The sequence below is a fragment of the Capricornis sumatraensis genome, chromosome 1 (genome assembly GCF_032405125.1).
Source record: "Capricornis sumatraensis isolate serow.1 chromosome 1, serow.2, whole genome shotgun sequence".
Taxonomy (NCBI): Eukaryota; Metazoa; Chordata; class Mammalia; order Artiodactyla; family Bovidae; genus Capricornis; species Capricornis sumatraensis.
In genome coordinates, this window is record NC_091069.1 from 213,272,176 (window position 1) to 213,286,634 (window position 14,459).

A 14,459-nucleotide genomic window follows, 5' to 3' on the forward strand; every position below is an offset into this window, starting at 1 on the left:
CCACCATTTTCTACTCCAGGAAATCTTCTCAACCCAGGGATCGAACACATGTCTCTTCCATCTCCTGCATTGGCAGGCAGATTCTGTGATATAAAAATGGCACAGCCACTAATGAAAGGAGTATGGCAGTTTCTTGCAAAACTAAATGTGCATGTAATTGTACAACCCAGCAATTGCACTCTTGGGTATTTATCCCAGAAAAATGAAAACATATGTTCATGTAAAAACCTGCACACAAATGTTCACAGGACCTCAATTCATAGTAGGCAAGAACTGGGACTTCCTGGTAGCCCAGTGGTTAAGACTCTGCCCTTCCGCTGCAGGGGGTACAGGTTCCATCCTTGGTCAGGAAACTAAGGAAAAAAACAAACAAAAGCCAAGATCTGAAAACAACCTAATGGGTTAGTAAATTGTGGTACATTGATATCATGGAATGATGTTGTTGTTAAAATTGTTGCTATGCACAACTTGAATGGATCTCTAGGGAATTGTGCTGAGTGAAAAAACAATCTGAAAAGATTATATACGGTATGCTTCCATTTATATAACATTCTTTAAATAACAAAATACAGATGGAGAACAGATTAGGGGATGCCAGGGGTTAAGGACTAGTGAGGGGGAGCATGTGGATGTGGTTATGTGTATTAGTTTCTCAGTCATGTCCAATTCTTTGCGACCCTGTGGACTATAGCCCGCCAGGCTCCTCTGTCCATGGGGTTTCCCAGGCAAGAATACTGGAGTGGGTTGCCATTCCTTCTCCAGGGGATTTTCTGGACCCAGGGATTGAACACAGGTCTCCTGCATTGCAGGCAGATTTCTTTATTGTCTGAGCCACCAGGGAGTGGCTACAAGGCTGAAAAGGGGGGCACCAGAAAGCTCTGTGATGATGGAGCCATTCTGTACCTTGAGTGTAGTGGTGATTACATGAAGCCATACATGACAAAACTGCATGGAAATAAAAGCCTTAGGTGCAAAACAGTACTTTATTTACTGTGAGTATATCTATGTATAGCAAAAATACATAGAAAATATTCTGGAAGGATATTGGAGGAATGAGTAGGGATTAAGTGACCAGGGATGTTACAGCGAACTTTGCTGTAATGCTTTCTTTTTTTAAAAGGAAAATATATTTGTTATTACCCATGTAATTGAAAATTTAAGCAAAACAAAAAAAAGCTGGAAGTTTCTATACATTAGTTGGTATATCTCAGTGAAACAACATAACAGATGGATTTTAAACTTGAATTTTCTCCAGTATGTGTGTGTGTGTTTATAATTTTATTGCTAATTCTTTTCATTTAATGACATGATATCATAAACATATTTCCATACTAATAGATGTTTTATCACATCATTTTAAAGGTTGCAGAGCATCTCTTTGTATGAATAGAGCAGAATTTATTTAATCAGCGTCCTACTGTTGGATAATTAGGTAATTTTCAATACTTCACCATTTGAGCAGTGCTTTGATGGATGTCTTTGTAATCCTGTCTTGGACCCTGATTATTTCCGTGGCATAGATCAACTGCCGACTCAAAGTTATGTACATTTTAGGGCTTTTGATCAGTACCAAGGATATGCTTCTGACACAATTCTGGAGTCCAGGCTCTCCTCAGAGCTCAATGCAGAAAACTTTTCTCATGGCTTTGAAGTCAACCTCAACTGCTCCTCTCCCTCAAATCCATTCACAGTGGGAACACCAATCACCTCATATACAATTCTTCCTGGGTGCCAGCATCTCAGAGCTTTACCCTCTGATGTACTACTTTTAGCTTCCTTTTTAGAAGTAGAAATGAGGCACAGAGAAGTTAAGCAATTCAACTGGAATCACAGCTCTAACAAGCACTGGATCTGGGGTCAGGAGCCTCAATAACCTGGTCCTAGAATCCACTGCAACCCCCTGCTTCTTGGGAAGGTTGTTTTCTTTTTCCATTGAAATATAGCCATCAACTATACTTGAATAAAATAAATTTTAAAAAAGGAGAAACAAACAAAAGAAATATAATTGACATGTAACATTGTATTAGCATTGGGTGTACAACATAATGATTTGATATATGTATATATTGTGAAATGATCCCCACATTAAATCTAGGTTATAACCATCATCCCAGGTGTCACTAGTGATAAAGAACCTGCTTGCCAATGCAGGAGACATAAGAGACATGGGTTCAAACCCTGAGTTGGAAAGATTCCCTGGAGGAGGGCATGGCAACCCACTCCAGTATTTCTGCCTGGAGAATTCCATGGACAGAGGAGCCTGGTGTGATATAGTACATAGGGTCAGAAAGAATCGGACATGACTAAAGTGACAATTTACATAACATAACAATAACCTAACCATCATCACACATAGCAACTTTCAAATATACAGCATAGTATTCCTAACCATACTCACTATGCTGTACATTAGGTACCCGGGACTTACTTAACTTGTAACTGGAAGTTTGTATTCTTTAACCACCATCCCCCACTCTACCACTCCATCCCTGCCTCTGACAACCACCCATCTGTTCTCTGTATTGATGAGTTCAACCTTTGGAGATTGTACATATAAATGAGAACATACAGTTTCTTTTTCTTTCTTACAGTGTGTTTTTCACTTTGTATAATGACCACAAGGTCTATCCATGTTATCGCAAATAGGAAGATTTACATCTTTTTCATGGCTGAATAATATACCAGTGTGTGTGTATGTGTGTGTGGTGTGGTGTGTGTGTGTGTGTGTGTGTGTGTGTGTGTGTAGTGTTGTTGTTGTTGTTGAGTCATGTCTGACTCTTTGCCACCCCATGGACTGTAGCCTGCCAGGCTCCTCTGTCCATGGGATTCTCCAGGCAAGCATACTGGAGCGCATTGTCATTTCCTCCTCTACCATTGTATGTATATATACCACAATTGTTTTATCCATTCACCTGTTGATAGATACTTAGTTTGCTTCTATATCTTGGCTATTATAAATAATGATGCAATCAATATGAGGATGATGACATCTTTTTGAGATAGGGATATACTTTCCTCTGTCAAAAAACATCAAGAGTTAAGAGTTCTAGATATTTTTAGCTCTCTTGAAAACTTGTAGTGAGCTATGACGTTATGCCATTAGCCTATATGAAGGATCTCATTCCTAGAAGATCTATGGAACGTATTTAGCGTAAAGATGGTTGACTGTTATTCTTGACATTACAGCAGCCTCTTTATGAAAACTCACAGGAGAAGCTTCTCCTAGATCTCAGTACCAGGAAGAATTGTGCTTCTCTCAAGTTGCTTGTCTGGTTTTGACTTAATATTCATTACAACCATCTCTCCTCATTTTATAGATGAGAAAATAGGCTTAGAGACATTAAGCAACTTACTCGTGGTCACATAACTAGTAAATCTGGAGTCCAGAGATTCACCCAGGCAGTCACCCTCTAAACCACTATGTTATTCTACATGAAGTCTTAACAATCATATTCTACCACAAGAATATAAAAAAAAAAAAACCCTTCACTTAGGAAGCTATTTTTGTCCCTACTTTGATATTAGCTGGCACTGGATATTTACTTGTAATGTTAGCTTCTATGATTCTCATTTTATTCTGAGCATATAAAAATCTGTTTCTTTTTTTAAATACTGGAAACGACTTACCAGCTGTTTTAAAGAAATGCTTTTTTAAAGTTAATGAAGCCAGACCAGGAAGGAGGCACACTTGGCACTGAAGAAACTGGCTGAATGAAATGGAAAAAATCAGCATCTGAGTTTTTCTGTGGATCATTTCAGGTTTTATCCATGAAATATTTCTGCATGCCCACAAATAATTGTTGAGTCATTAAAGACTTCCAACCCAGATTCTGTTGTATTTTTAATAATATTTCCTTTAAATAGCAAATAACAAATAATAGCTACCTTATTGGGCTTCCCTGGTGGCTCAGATGGTAAAGAATCTGCCTGCAAGGTGGAAGATCCAAGTTTGATCTCTGGGTCGGGAAGATCCCCTGGAGAAGGGCATGGCAGCCCACTCCAGTATTCTTGCCTGGAAAATTCCATGGACAGAGGAGCCTGGGGAGTTACAGTCCATGGGGTCACAAAGAGTCAGACACAACTGAGCAACTTTCACTTCTTCACTTCAGATCCCTTATTAGCTTGCAGGGGAAGACAGGGATGCCATATAATATGCAGCTAAGCCATAGCTCTATTGATAACATATTCTGAAGGGTTAGGTTGAGAGCATGTTGAGAAGTTGAATGATTGAGAGTTCCAGCTCTGCAGCCAGACAGGCTGGATCTACCCCTTGAATCGTCCACATATCAACCACATGGCTTTGGGCACACCATTCATCCTCTCTGAGCCACACCTTTCTCATCTATAAAATGGGACTAATAATCCTTAGCTCCTTTTGCTATGAATTTTAAGTGAGACAGTACACATAGAACAGCTAGCACAGTGTTTGGCATATGGAAGCATTCAATGAATTACAGCTGCTATTATGATAATCGTCACGATAGCAAATGAAAACTATCACCCCCAAAGCAGCTGCCAAGCTTGTATCTAAAATTGTTTGCATGCTTATATTTATTCTTTGGAAGAAAGGCTAAAATGTAAAATACCAAATTTTACAGCAGAGGGTGCAAAAAAAAAAAGATATTTAACTTAAGGTGAATTGCCAGAACTCCAACACAGTACTATAAATTTCAGGAATTAATTTACAAAATTATTAATTATAGACTGATGACAGACGCTTGTAAAAATTAAATGTCCACAAAAGGCTTAGGTGCACTCCAGAGCAGGATCAGGGACTTTGGGACACTGTAGAAACCACACAAAAATACAGAGCCTCTGGAAGACTTGGCCAGTGTCAAAGAGCTCCCACAAAACCAAACGAAACAGAGACAAATAAATGGAGATAATGTCCACAGAAGGCATAGGAGCACACCAAGGCAAAGACCAGACGCAGCAAATATCACATAAATGCTGAGGACACTGCGATACAACCAGAACTGATGAACAACCCGGCAGGTCTCAGACAGCGTCTGAGAGAGAGCATCCGTAAACACCAAAAGAACCAGAGGAACAAATAAATGATGATCATGTTCCCAGAAAGCTATGGAACACCTGGAAGCAGAATCCAAAACCAGCAGAAAATCTAACAGGCCTCAGGAGGCTGCTGAGAATGTCTAAAGTAAAACCAGAACCCCTGGAAGATATGGCACGTATCAGAGAGTTCCTGCAAACACCAGAAGAACCAAAGGAATAAATGCTGGTGACATTCACAAAATGCTTAGAACATTTCAAAGCACAAGCTGGAACCAGCAGAAAATCTAAGAATACTTAAGAGACCACTTGGAACAAGTGAAGGAAAAATGAAGACTCTGGAAGAAGATCTGACAGGCATCCTAGAGAAGGACAAATAGCGTATAACACTGCTTATGTATGGAATCTAAAAAATAATGGTATAAATGAACAAAACAGAAATAGAGTCACAGATGTAAAAAAACTTACAGTTACTGGGGGGAAAGTGGGAAAGGGGGAGAGATAAATTGGGAGAATGAGATTGATAAATACACTACTATATGTAAAATAGTAGTATAATTATTATATATATAATTATAATATATAAATGTATAATTATTATATATTAAAATAATATAATAAGGACCTATTGTATAACACAGGGAACTCTATTCAATATTCTGTAATGACCTCTATGGGAAAAGAATCTAAAAGAGAGTAGATATAAGTATGACTGATATACTTTGCTGTACAGCAGAAACACAATATTGTAAATAAACTATACGCTAATAAAATTTTTTTTAAACAGAGCAATCTGGAGATATTAATATAAGTGAAAAATACACATCCTTTGAACTAATTGTTCCCCCCAAAAAAAGATCCAACAGGCATCAAAAAGGTTATGCAAACACCAAAGGTGCAATACAACCAGAGAATAAAAGGACTCCCTATTCAAGAGGAAATGTAGAAAAGAGGAAAATCTCACAAGTTAAAAAAAAAAAAGATTGTTTAGGATGCCTAAATTTGTGGCTCAGTTGGTAAAGAATTCTCCTGCAATGTGGGAGACCTGGGTTCAGTCCCTGGGTTCAGAAGATCCCCTGGAGATGGGAAAAGCTACCCACTCAGTATTCTAGCCTGGAGAATTGCATGGACTGTATAGTCCATGGGGTCACAAAGAGTCAGACATGATTGAGCGACTTTCACTTTCAAAAAAGGGGCAGAATCAATGAAAGACCCAACAGAAAACTACAGCCCTATGAAAACTTCACAGCAAACTGTGGACCCAGAAGATAAGACAAGAAACTTGGGATAGTTCCCCGGGAGAAATGTCAATCAGCTGAACTCCTGACAGCAATCAAGAAACCTCTGATAACTTGTGTGGAAAAGACTGTACCCACAGAAAACTCAACAGGCACCAACAGACAAAACTCCTAAAGATAAAGGTAACCAAGTAGAAGACAAGTCTTCTACAATTTGTAAAACTGTAATACAATGCAACTCTTGACACTCACCTCAGGACACCTCCAAAGTAGATATCCTGCAGGCATGAAGAAAATCCCTAAGGTGTATCCAAGTAAGCAGATCTGGCTGACATTACAACACTTAGGGCTAACTCCAAATCCTAAAAACTTGTCAAAAAGAAACCCTTAGGAAGGAGTCAGATATATCAGAGATTTAAACCTCAGACATCTGTAGGTTCTTCAGATGTGAAAGATACTACTCATGAAAACCAAGTAATAGAAAAAAAAAAAAAAAAGAACTACAGAGTGTATATGTTTTTCAATTAGAAGAAAAGGTAGGGCTTCCCTGCTGGCTCAGTGGTAAAGAATCTGCCTGCCAATGCAGGAGACACAGGTTCTATCCCTGGTCCGCACGATCCCATATGCCATGGAGCAACTAACCCCGTATGCCACAACTACTGAGCTGGTGCTTTAGAGCCTGGGAGCGGCAACTACTGATGCCCATGTGCCCTAGACCCTGTGCTTTGCAACAAGAAACCTATGCACAGCGAATAGAGAGTAGCCCCCGCTCTCTGCAACCAGATAAAAACTCTGCGCAGCAAGCAAGACCCAGCACAGCCAAAAATAAAATAAATAAATAAAAATTACACACACACAAAAAGAAAATGTAGAAGACCACAAAAAACTTTTTCTTAAAATACCACTAGAAAACCTGCAGCCAGCAGGTATCAGTACTTTATTGAATCAAGAAAAATGTGGTTGAAGATTTTGGACTGCACACACTTATGGCAGAATCCAAGCAGAAGACACGCTTGGGAGTGGACCATAGTGGATCTAAAGACATATTTTTGATTCAGTGAACAAAAAATAAAGATAGATCAGGAGATCTCATTCAAGAAAACTCCTCTAGAGACTTCCCTAGTGATCCAGTGGCTAAGACTCTGTGTTCCCAATGCAGGGGGCCTGGGTCCAATCCCTGCTCGGGGAACTAGATCCCACATACTGCAACTAATAAAGAGTTCGAATGAAAGATCCCACATGCTGTAATGAAGATGCCGCAGGCCACAACTAAGACCTGGAACAGATAAATAAGGAAATTTATTTAGAAAGAGAACACTCCTCTTGTAAGCCTCGTGAATATGAATCTAAACTATCGCCTCTGAAATTGAACACATGTAGCCAAAGAACATGCAAGACAGTAAGTCAAAGAACCTGTGTCTTCTGCACTGCAGGCAGATTCTTGACCATCTGAGCCACCAGGGAAGCCCAAGTCAAAGAACTGTATCTATCCTGCTGTGTCTTGTTAGTCGCTCAGTTGTATCTGATTCTTTGCAACCCCATGGACTGTAGCCCGCCAGGCTCCCCTGTCCATGAAATTCTCCAGGCAAGAATACTGGAGTGCATTGCCATCCCCTTCTCCAGGGGATCTTCCCGACCCAGGGATTGAACTCTGGTCTCCTGCATTGCAGGCAGATTTTTTTACCATCTGAACCACCAGGGAACCCCATATCTATCCTAAGAAACAAAAAGATTTTTTTAAAAGTCTAAACATTTGTCTAGTCAAAATGATAATGTGTGAAGAGAGATAAATGTAAAGAAACATGAGCTTAATTTTCAAGAAAAGCTGAGTCAGGGAACATCCCTATATGCCAGACACAGATATAGAACCGACACAGAGCTCTAATCTCAGTTGCTTACATCAACAGAAAAGATTGAAATAAAGAAATATGAGAAGAATACTATGAAGAACTGCCATGAAAAAGAAAAAAAAACTCAGAAAATAGAGTTATGAAACAGAAGACAGAGACTATAACATCAGGGGAAGAAGTAAAACTGGTATCTACAGGAATCTGGCAACTTGGCTAACTCACATGGAGAAATGTGACAAACCAGCAAAGAGGTTACAAGAGAAAAGTGGAATGAAGAGGAGATATTTTGAAGGCTGAGGAAAACAATCAAAATTAATTTTATCTGGTAAAATCTTTGGTCAATACAGAAAATTCACAAAACAAAATAAAACAGAAATAAATCTAGAAAATTCTAATCCTTTGTCTGATGAAAATGTAGCCAACAAAGAGGCAGCAATAAGACAGAGGTAAATCAAGATTTATTGTGTTTGAAAACTAGAAAAATTAAAGTCTTTTCCAGAGAGATGCAAAGATTTGATCTTCTGCCCAGTGTGAAAGAGAAAATTCTGTAGATCAGAACAAAGGGAGAGATGTTTAGAATCAATTAGTGGACAAAAGGGAAAAACCACCCAGTTCAAAATTGGAAACCTACAGAAGTCAGATGCAAATAGAATACAAAGGAAACACTTAGAAAATACTGCTTTACCAAAAGAAGAAACTTCATGCAAAAAGCCAAGGCATTAACTAGAGTGATACTAAATCACAGCAAAGAGTAACCTGGAGTTCTAAGAAATGAAGTGAAGTTGCTCAGTCGTGTACAACTCTTTGCAATCCCATTGACAGTAGCCTACCAGGCACCTCCATCCATGGAATTTTCCAGGCTACAGTACTGGAGTGGGTTGCCATTGCCTGCTCCAGGGCATCTTCCCAACCCAGGGATTGAACCCAGGTCTCCCGCATTGTGGGCAGACACTTTACCGTCTGAGCCACCTGGGAGTTTTAGAGAAATCATCTGCTGAAAATCCAAAGAACAACACACAAAGAAACAAAATAAGAACTTGAAGATATCAAGACAATAAAGGTGCTTAGCTAGGAGGGAAAAAAAGTGATAATCTTTAGTTTAATGGCAAGCCTAAATATCCTCCATATAATAATTTTACCATAAAATTAAGTGAATTCTGTAAGTAAAAGAGAATAAATAAGTAAAATTAAGTTCTCTGTGGATTTAAGTATAATCAAAGGTATTGGTTTTATTTGATTTTATTATTTTATAGTCAAAATTAAAGAAAACAGAACTAAGACATCCTTCCCATTTCTATGGAAGAAAGGATGCCTTTGTTTCTTGCCATTAGCTGGTTACTGACTTAATGTTTGCTTGATAAAATACATTCCCTTAGCCTACCATGTTAGCCTTTTCACCAATGGATGAAACCAGAATGCAAACATAAATTTAAACCAGTGAGTTCAACACAAACTTGCCAAATCTTCTATTATTGATTGGTTGTCTGCAACTTACATTCTTGGAGAGATGGCTAATGTTGGGTTGTTCAAAGTAAAACAACTCATCATTGCTTCTCTCAATCTTGAAATTCAGATTAATTATAATTCGTGAAAATTTTACAAGTCAGTGTAGAAGACTATATAAATCTGAAAACAATCTTCATGTTTATAACACATCAGTTTCAGTTCTGGATTGTTTCTTTTACTAATTTCACTTGAGAGAAACTATATACATGAAGTACAACATTAAGATACTTACCATATTGCCTTTTAAACTGTTGAGGCCATCTCCTTAATGTTCCCTTCGGCCTTTACAATTGAATCTTATTTTCCTTATACAGTACACTTCATGCCCTTTGGCATAATTGCCAATGCCATTTTCCTTCGTTGAACACACACATATCTGCAGAATGTGGCAATTAACGGTCTCTTAAAACTATCATTACATCTCAAGAAGACATTTTCCCCTTGGTTATGATGTTGAACACCAATATAAATTGCTTTTAAGCAACTGGTGATTACACACAAACACACAATTTAGAATAGAAAATCAATCATGTTTTCTTTCATTCCAGATGGATTCTTACCATATCCAGGGCCATTATTTCCCTAGTCATGTGAAGTCAATGAAAATAAAAAATGTTTTAGTATGTGAATTACTTCGATAGCTGAAAATCAGGAGGAAAAGTCAGTACTGGATTTCTAGGTACTTTGGTTAAGGTTTGCATGTATGTAGCAGCCTTGCAAAAACTATGTCACAGACTATGTATCTATGTAGATATGTCTGTATCTCTATAGATATATCTGTGTTCTACATTATATAGAGAAGAATATTAAAAAATAAGTAAAGTCAGCATTTCATCATGATTTATTTTCAGGTGAAAGAATAAAGCTATTTTCTACATTTCTATTTTGCTACTAGTTCTATGCAATAAAAAACTTCCAGGTGAAATCTATAAAACTTAATACCAAGATACTGCCATTAGTGCTTTAAAAATGTTCCTAACTGGATATTGTAGCGTTCTGAACACATGAGTTCTGTGTATATTAATATGGTAGGTGAAATATGTGTGTGCATTACCATGAGATATGTTCATTTACCACTAATACAAATAGATCTTCAGTATTTTTTTCCTCCACAAAATTATGCCTGAACAGAATTGTGCTTGGTAAATCAATGAATTATAAGAAAAAAACCAAAGTAGAGTCAAACTCATTTTTTTTTTTTACTGAACTGAGGGATGTGAATAAAGGTCTGTATGATTTGTAGGAAAAAAAAAACAAGTGTAAAACTCTTACTTTTAAAATTCAGTAGAATCTCATCATGTGATTGGTGTCACATTAGAGACCTTCTGAATTCTAGTGAGAGAAATGTTTCATAAGCTGGTACAAGAAAAACATCTCGATTCATATCACGTGTATTTTCACAAGATTTGTTGTACAGTTCAAGATATTAGTAGTAACAACATGAGGATATATTTTATATACTGGTACTTGGATATTCATGTTGATGTTTCAGATATGGGTGATTTTTTTAAAAAGTGTGCCCTCAAAGGATAAATCACTTAAAGGAATAAGGCAACTTCCTGGTTTGTCTGAATGGTGGGTGGTATTGACAACCACATATAAATAAAATGTACAGTGTTTGAGTAACATTAATATTTGTGATCATTCAATATAATGTGATTTCATTAAACCCTATACCATTCTCAGTAAAAGCTGATACAGTCTCTACTCCTGATGCTTTTGCCAATTTACAGCTTCAACTTATTTTTAAATGATAAAGACACACATTTCATATTTTAAAACAGTACCATATAGTTACACATCTAATACAATTTGCACAGAGAAAGATTTTAATATTTTTCTGTTTTGATACACTTCAAATGATTCACTTTAATGACAGGGTCATTAGCTATTAGAAGTTTAGAGTAAACCATTCTCTTCTCTAACAATTCAGACATCTTAAGATTTCTTAAAACTCTCATACTTTTTCAATCAGCTTTAAAAAGTTTAAAGTAATTAAATAATTTTTTCTAATACAGATATATTAAGATTTCTCAGGATTGTCAGAAATTTTCAATCATAAGAACAACTTTTCTAAACACATGTGTGAGGTCCATTGTGTAATTTTTCTCAATGTAATATTCATCTTTCCCTAAGCAGAAAAACCTTTTTAAATTTATTTTCCTTCTTTTCGTTTCTTGATAATCACAAACTGTAATAATTATAAGATATACAATGTGTATACTGTACATAGACAATACGCATATGTACATTATACATAATGCATTTTAATGCATTATTTTATATTACCATTTGCTTAAAGGACATTTCATAGAATGGCAGAACTGATACAGTGACATTGTTTCCTTAAGTGCCTGCTGTAATCCTTCTGTAATACTGCACAGCACAGTTATGGCTTTGAACAAAAGTTACAAGTCACAACAAATTCTTACATTTTGTACTATGTTGTGAAATGTATTCCAAATGAACAATGGAGGGAAAGTGTATGACATCATGCTTTGTAGTATGGTATACATGTATCAATCCATTTTACACGTAACTATCACCTAGACTACATACATAATGTATAGTTATTATAAAAGTTATATATTATGCCACAGTACTAAAAATAAAATATATTTTTCTCAAATAGTGAAAATAAGGTATCCTTCATGTATTTAATCACATAATGTTTTCTTGTTTGACCATGCCTCTTCTTTTTCTCCGTTGTAAATGAAATAATATCCAGCATTTTATGAAACAATAATGACAGAGTGAGACAATTTCTGGGCTATTAAGGCCTAAAAAAGGCATTGAGATGATTACCTTGTCATGAATTGCAGAAATACCATGCGTTTAATACATGGTAAAAAAATATAAAAATAAAAGACAAATAAATATAAATATCTTCTCAGTTACTGAAAAATCAAAAGTTCAACTGTACCTTATTATGAGTATGGTCTTGGATGTGCCGTAATTGCTGTGTTAAGTACAGCAACTAGCCGTATATCACTGTTGTCCCCCTACTAATCTGTGAGCTGTGACTATGCTTCGCCAAGAAGACACGGAAGGGTTTGGGGGTGTTTCTCCGCGAGGGAGGGCTCGACCATACCTAGGTGCTGCTGGCCCAGACCCGCGCGCAGCAGTCTCCAGTCCTGGCCCGCCTCCTCCGCCCATCCTGGGAGACCTCGACCTGTCCAGGCGAGAGGGAAAGGAGTGGAACTGCGCCCCTTCCCCTGCATCCCTAACGGTCACGGCCCTTCTCCAGAGCCTCCTGTGTCCTCTCATTCGGGAAGCAGGCACTTATGAGTGAACACAAGCCAGCCGAAGGGAGGCTGAGGGCGGCGACGTCCTCTAAAGTTGTGCTCCGGACTGGTTTACGGCGGTCTTCCTGCCGCGCGTGCCTATCGTTTCCTTGAACCGAATGAAATGTAGGGAAACTTAACATCCCCGGGGAAGCGGGGGTGGGGGTGGCCCCAACCCAGTCTCCGGGCGACAGGCGGGGGTCTCAGGCAACTGGCGGCGGCCGCGGCCACCCGGGCCGTGGCGTCCCACCCACAGCCCCCGGCCCGGTTCTGTCCGCGTGGTCCTCGCGAGACGGCTGGTGCTCAGATGAGCGGGAAGCGGCCCTCGCCGCCGCCGTCGGACTCCCCGGCGCCGCCACCTCGCGGGCGGCCGAGTACCGACACGGGCAACACGACCTCCCCCGGACTGAGCTGCTGCAGCCGCATGGACTCCTCGTAGGTGGGCAGGTACTTGACCTCCTCATAGCTGGGCAGCTGCAGGAAGACCGGCGACACCACGCGCAGCTCGTGCTCCGAGGCGCAGGAGGGGGCCGAGCGTCCGCCGCCGGCCCGGCCCCGGCCGCCGCCGCCGCCACTGTCCAGCAGCGAGTCCTGAGAGCCCGCGGCCACCTCGTCTCGCAGCAGCTCGGGCGAGTCGTCGTCCTCGTCGTCGGGCGGCCCCTCAGCCCCCGGCTGCCCGGCGCCCCCCGGTGGCCCCGGCCGCGCCTGCCCGCGAGGGTACCTGCGTGGGCTGGGGCAGATGATGCGCTGCAGGAAGTAGCCGATGGCGAAGAGCACCAGCAGGATGAGCAGCCCGGAGAGCTTGCGGACGAACCAGCCCACGTTGTCGAGGAAGGCGTGCAGCGGTAGCTTGCAGCAGCGCACCGCGGTGGCGTTGGCCGCGTCGCAGCAGCGCTCCCGCTCGCCGCACGCCAGCTCCGCGCAGCCCCCGCCGCCCCGCGAGGGCGCCACCAGCGCCAGGGCCAGAAGCAGCAGCAGCGGCAGCAGCGGTGGCGGCGCGGGCGCCACCGACACGCCTTCGGCCGTGATCCCGGGTCCCCACATGGCCGGCGCGTACCGTCGCTAGGGTCCCTGGCGGGAGGTCCGTCTGTCCGCTTGTCCGTCGGCCCCTCCCCTGGCGCTCCGATCGGGTCCTGTGCGCCGCCTCCCGCGCGTCTGCTACCTGCGGCCGGAGCAGTGCTCACTCGGCCACGCTTGGGCGGAAGGAGGAGCCCGAGGCGCGCCGAAGCTGCGGGAGGCGGCCGCTTCCCGCCGCCCGAACTGCCTCTTGAGCTTCTGACCTCAACCCCGCGCTTCCAGCCGCCCCGGACGGGCGCTGGGCGTCCGGAACCGCCCAAGATGGCAGAGGCAGCCTGCGCGGGGCTGCCCTGGGCATCTTGGCTCCGGCCGGCCGCGCTCGTCCAAGCCCCTCTTGGTACTCTCCGGGGCTGGAAGGGTTAACGCTCTGCGCGCAGCCTGGGAGCCCCCTGATCTTGATTAATTCAGCAGTCGCACTCTTCCCAGCCACACGGGCGGGGGCTCTTGCTAGCGTAGGTATCTCAGTTTTAAGTGATTGAATTTCCCCAGGAATG

The 14,459-nt window shown here is 41.1% G+C and overlaps 1 protein-coding gene across 1 annotated transcript; it reads right to left on the reverse strand.

Moving 5' to 3' along the window:
* Positions 1–13,191: 13,191 nt before the first annotated feature.
* C1H3orf80 (chromosome 1 C3orf80 homolog) lies at positions 13,192–13,932 on the reverse strand. Its single transcript, XM_068974319.1, has one exon. It carries the CDS (start codon positions 13,930–13,932, stop codon positions 13,192–13,194), a length of 741 nt encoding a protein of 246 aa, XP_068830420.1.
* Positions 13,933–14,459: the final 527 nt, after the last annotated feature.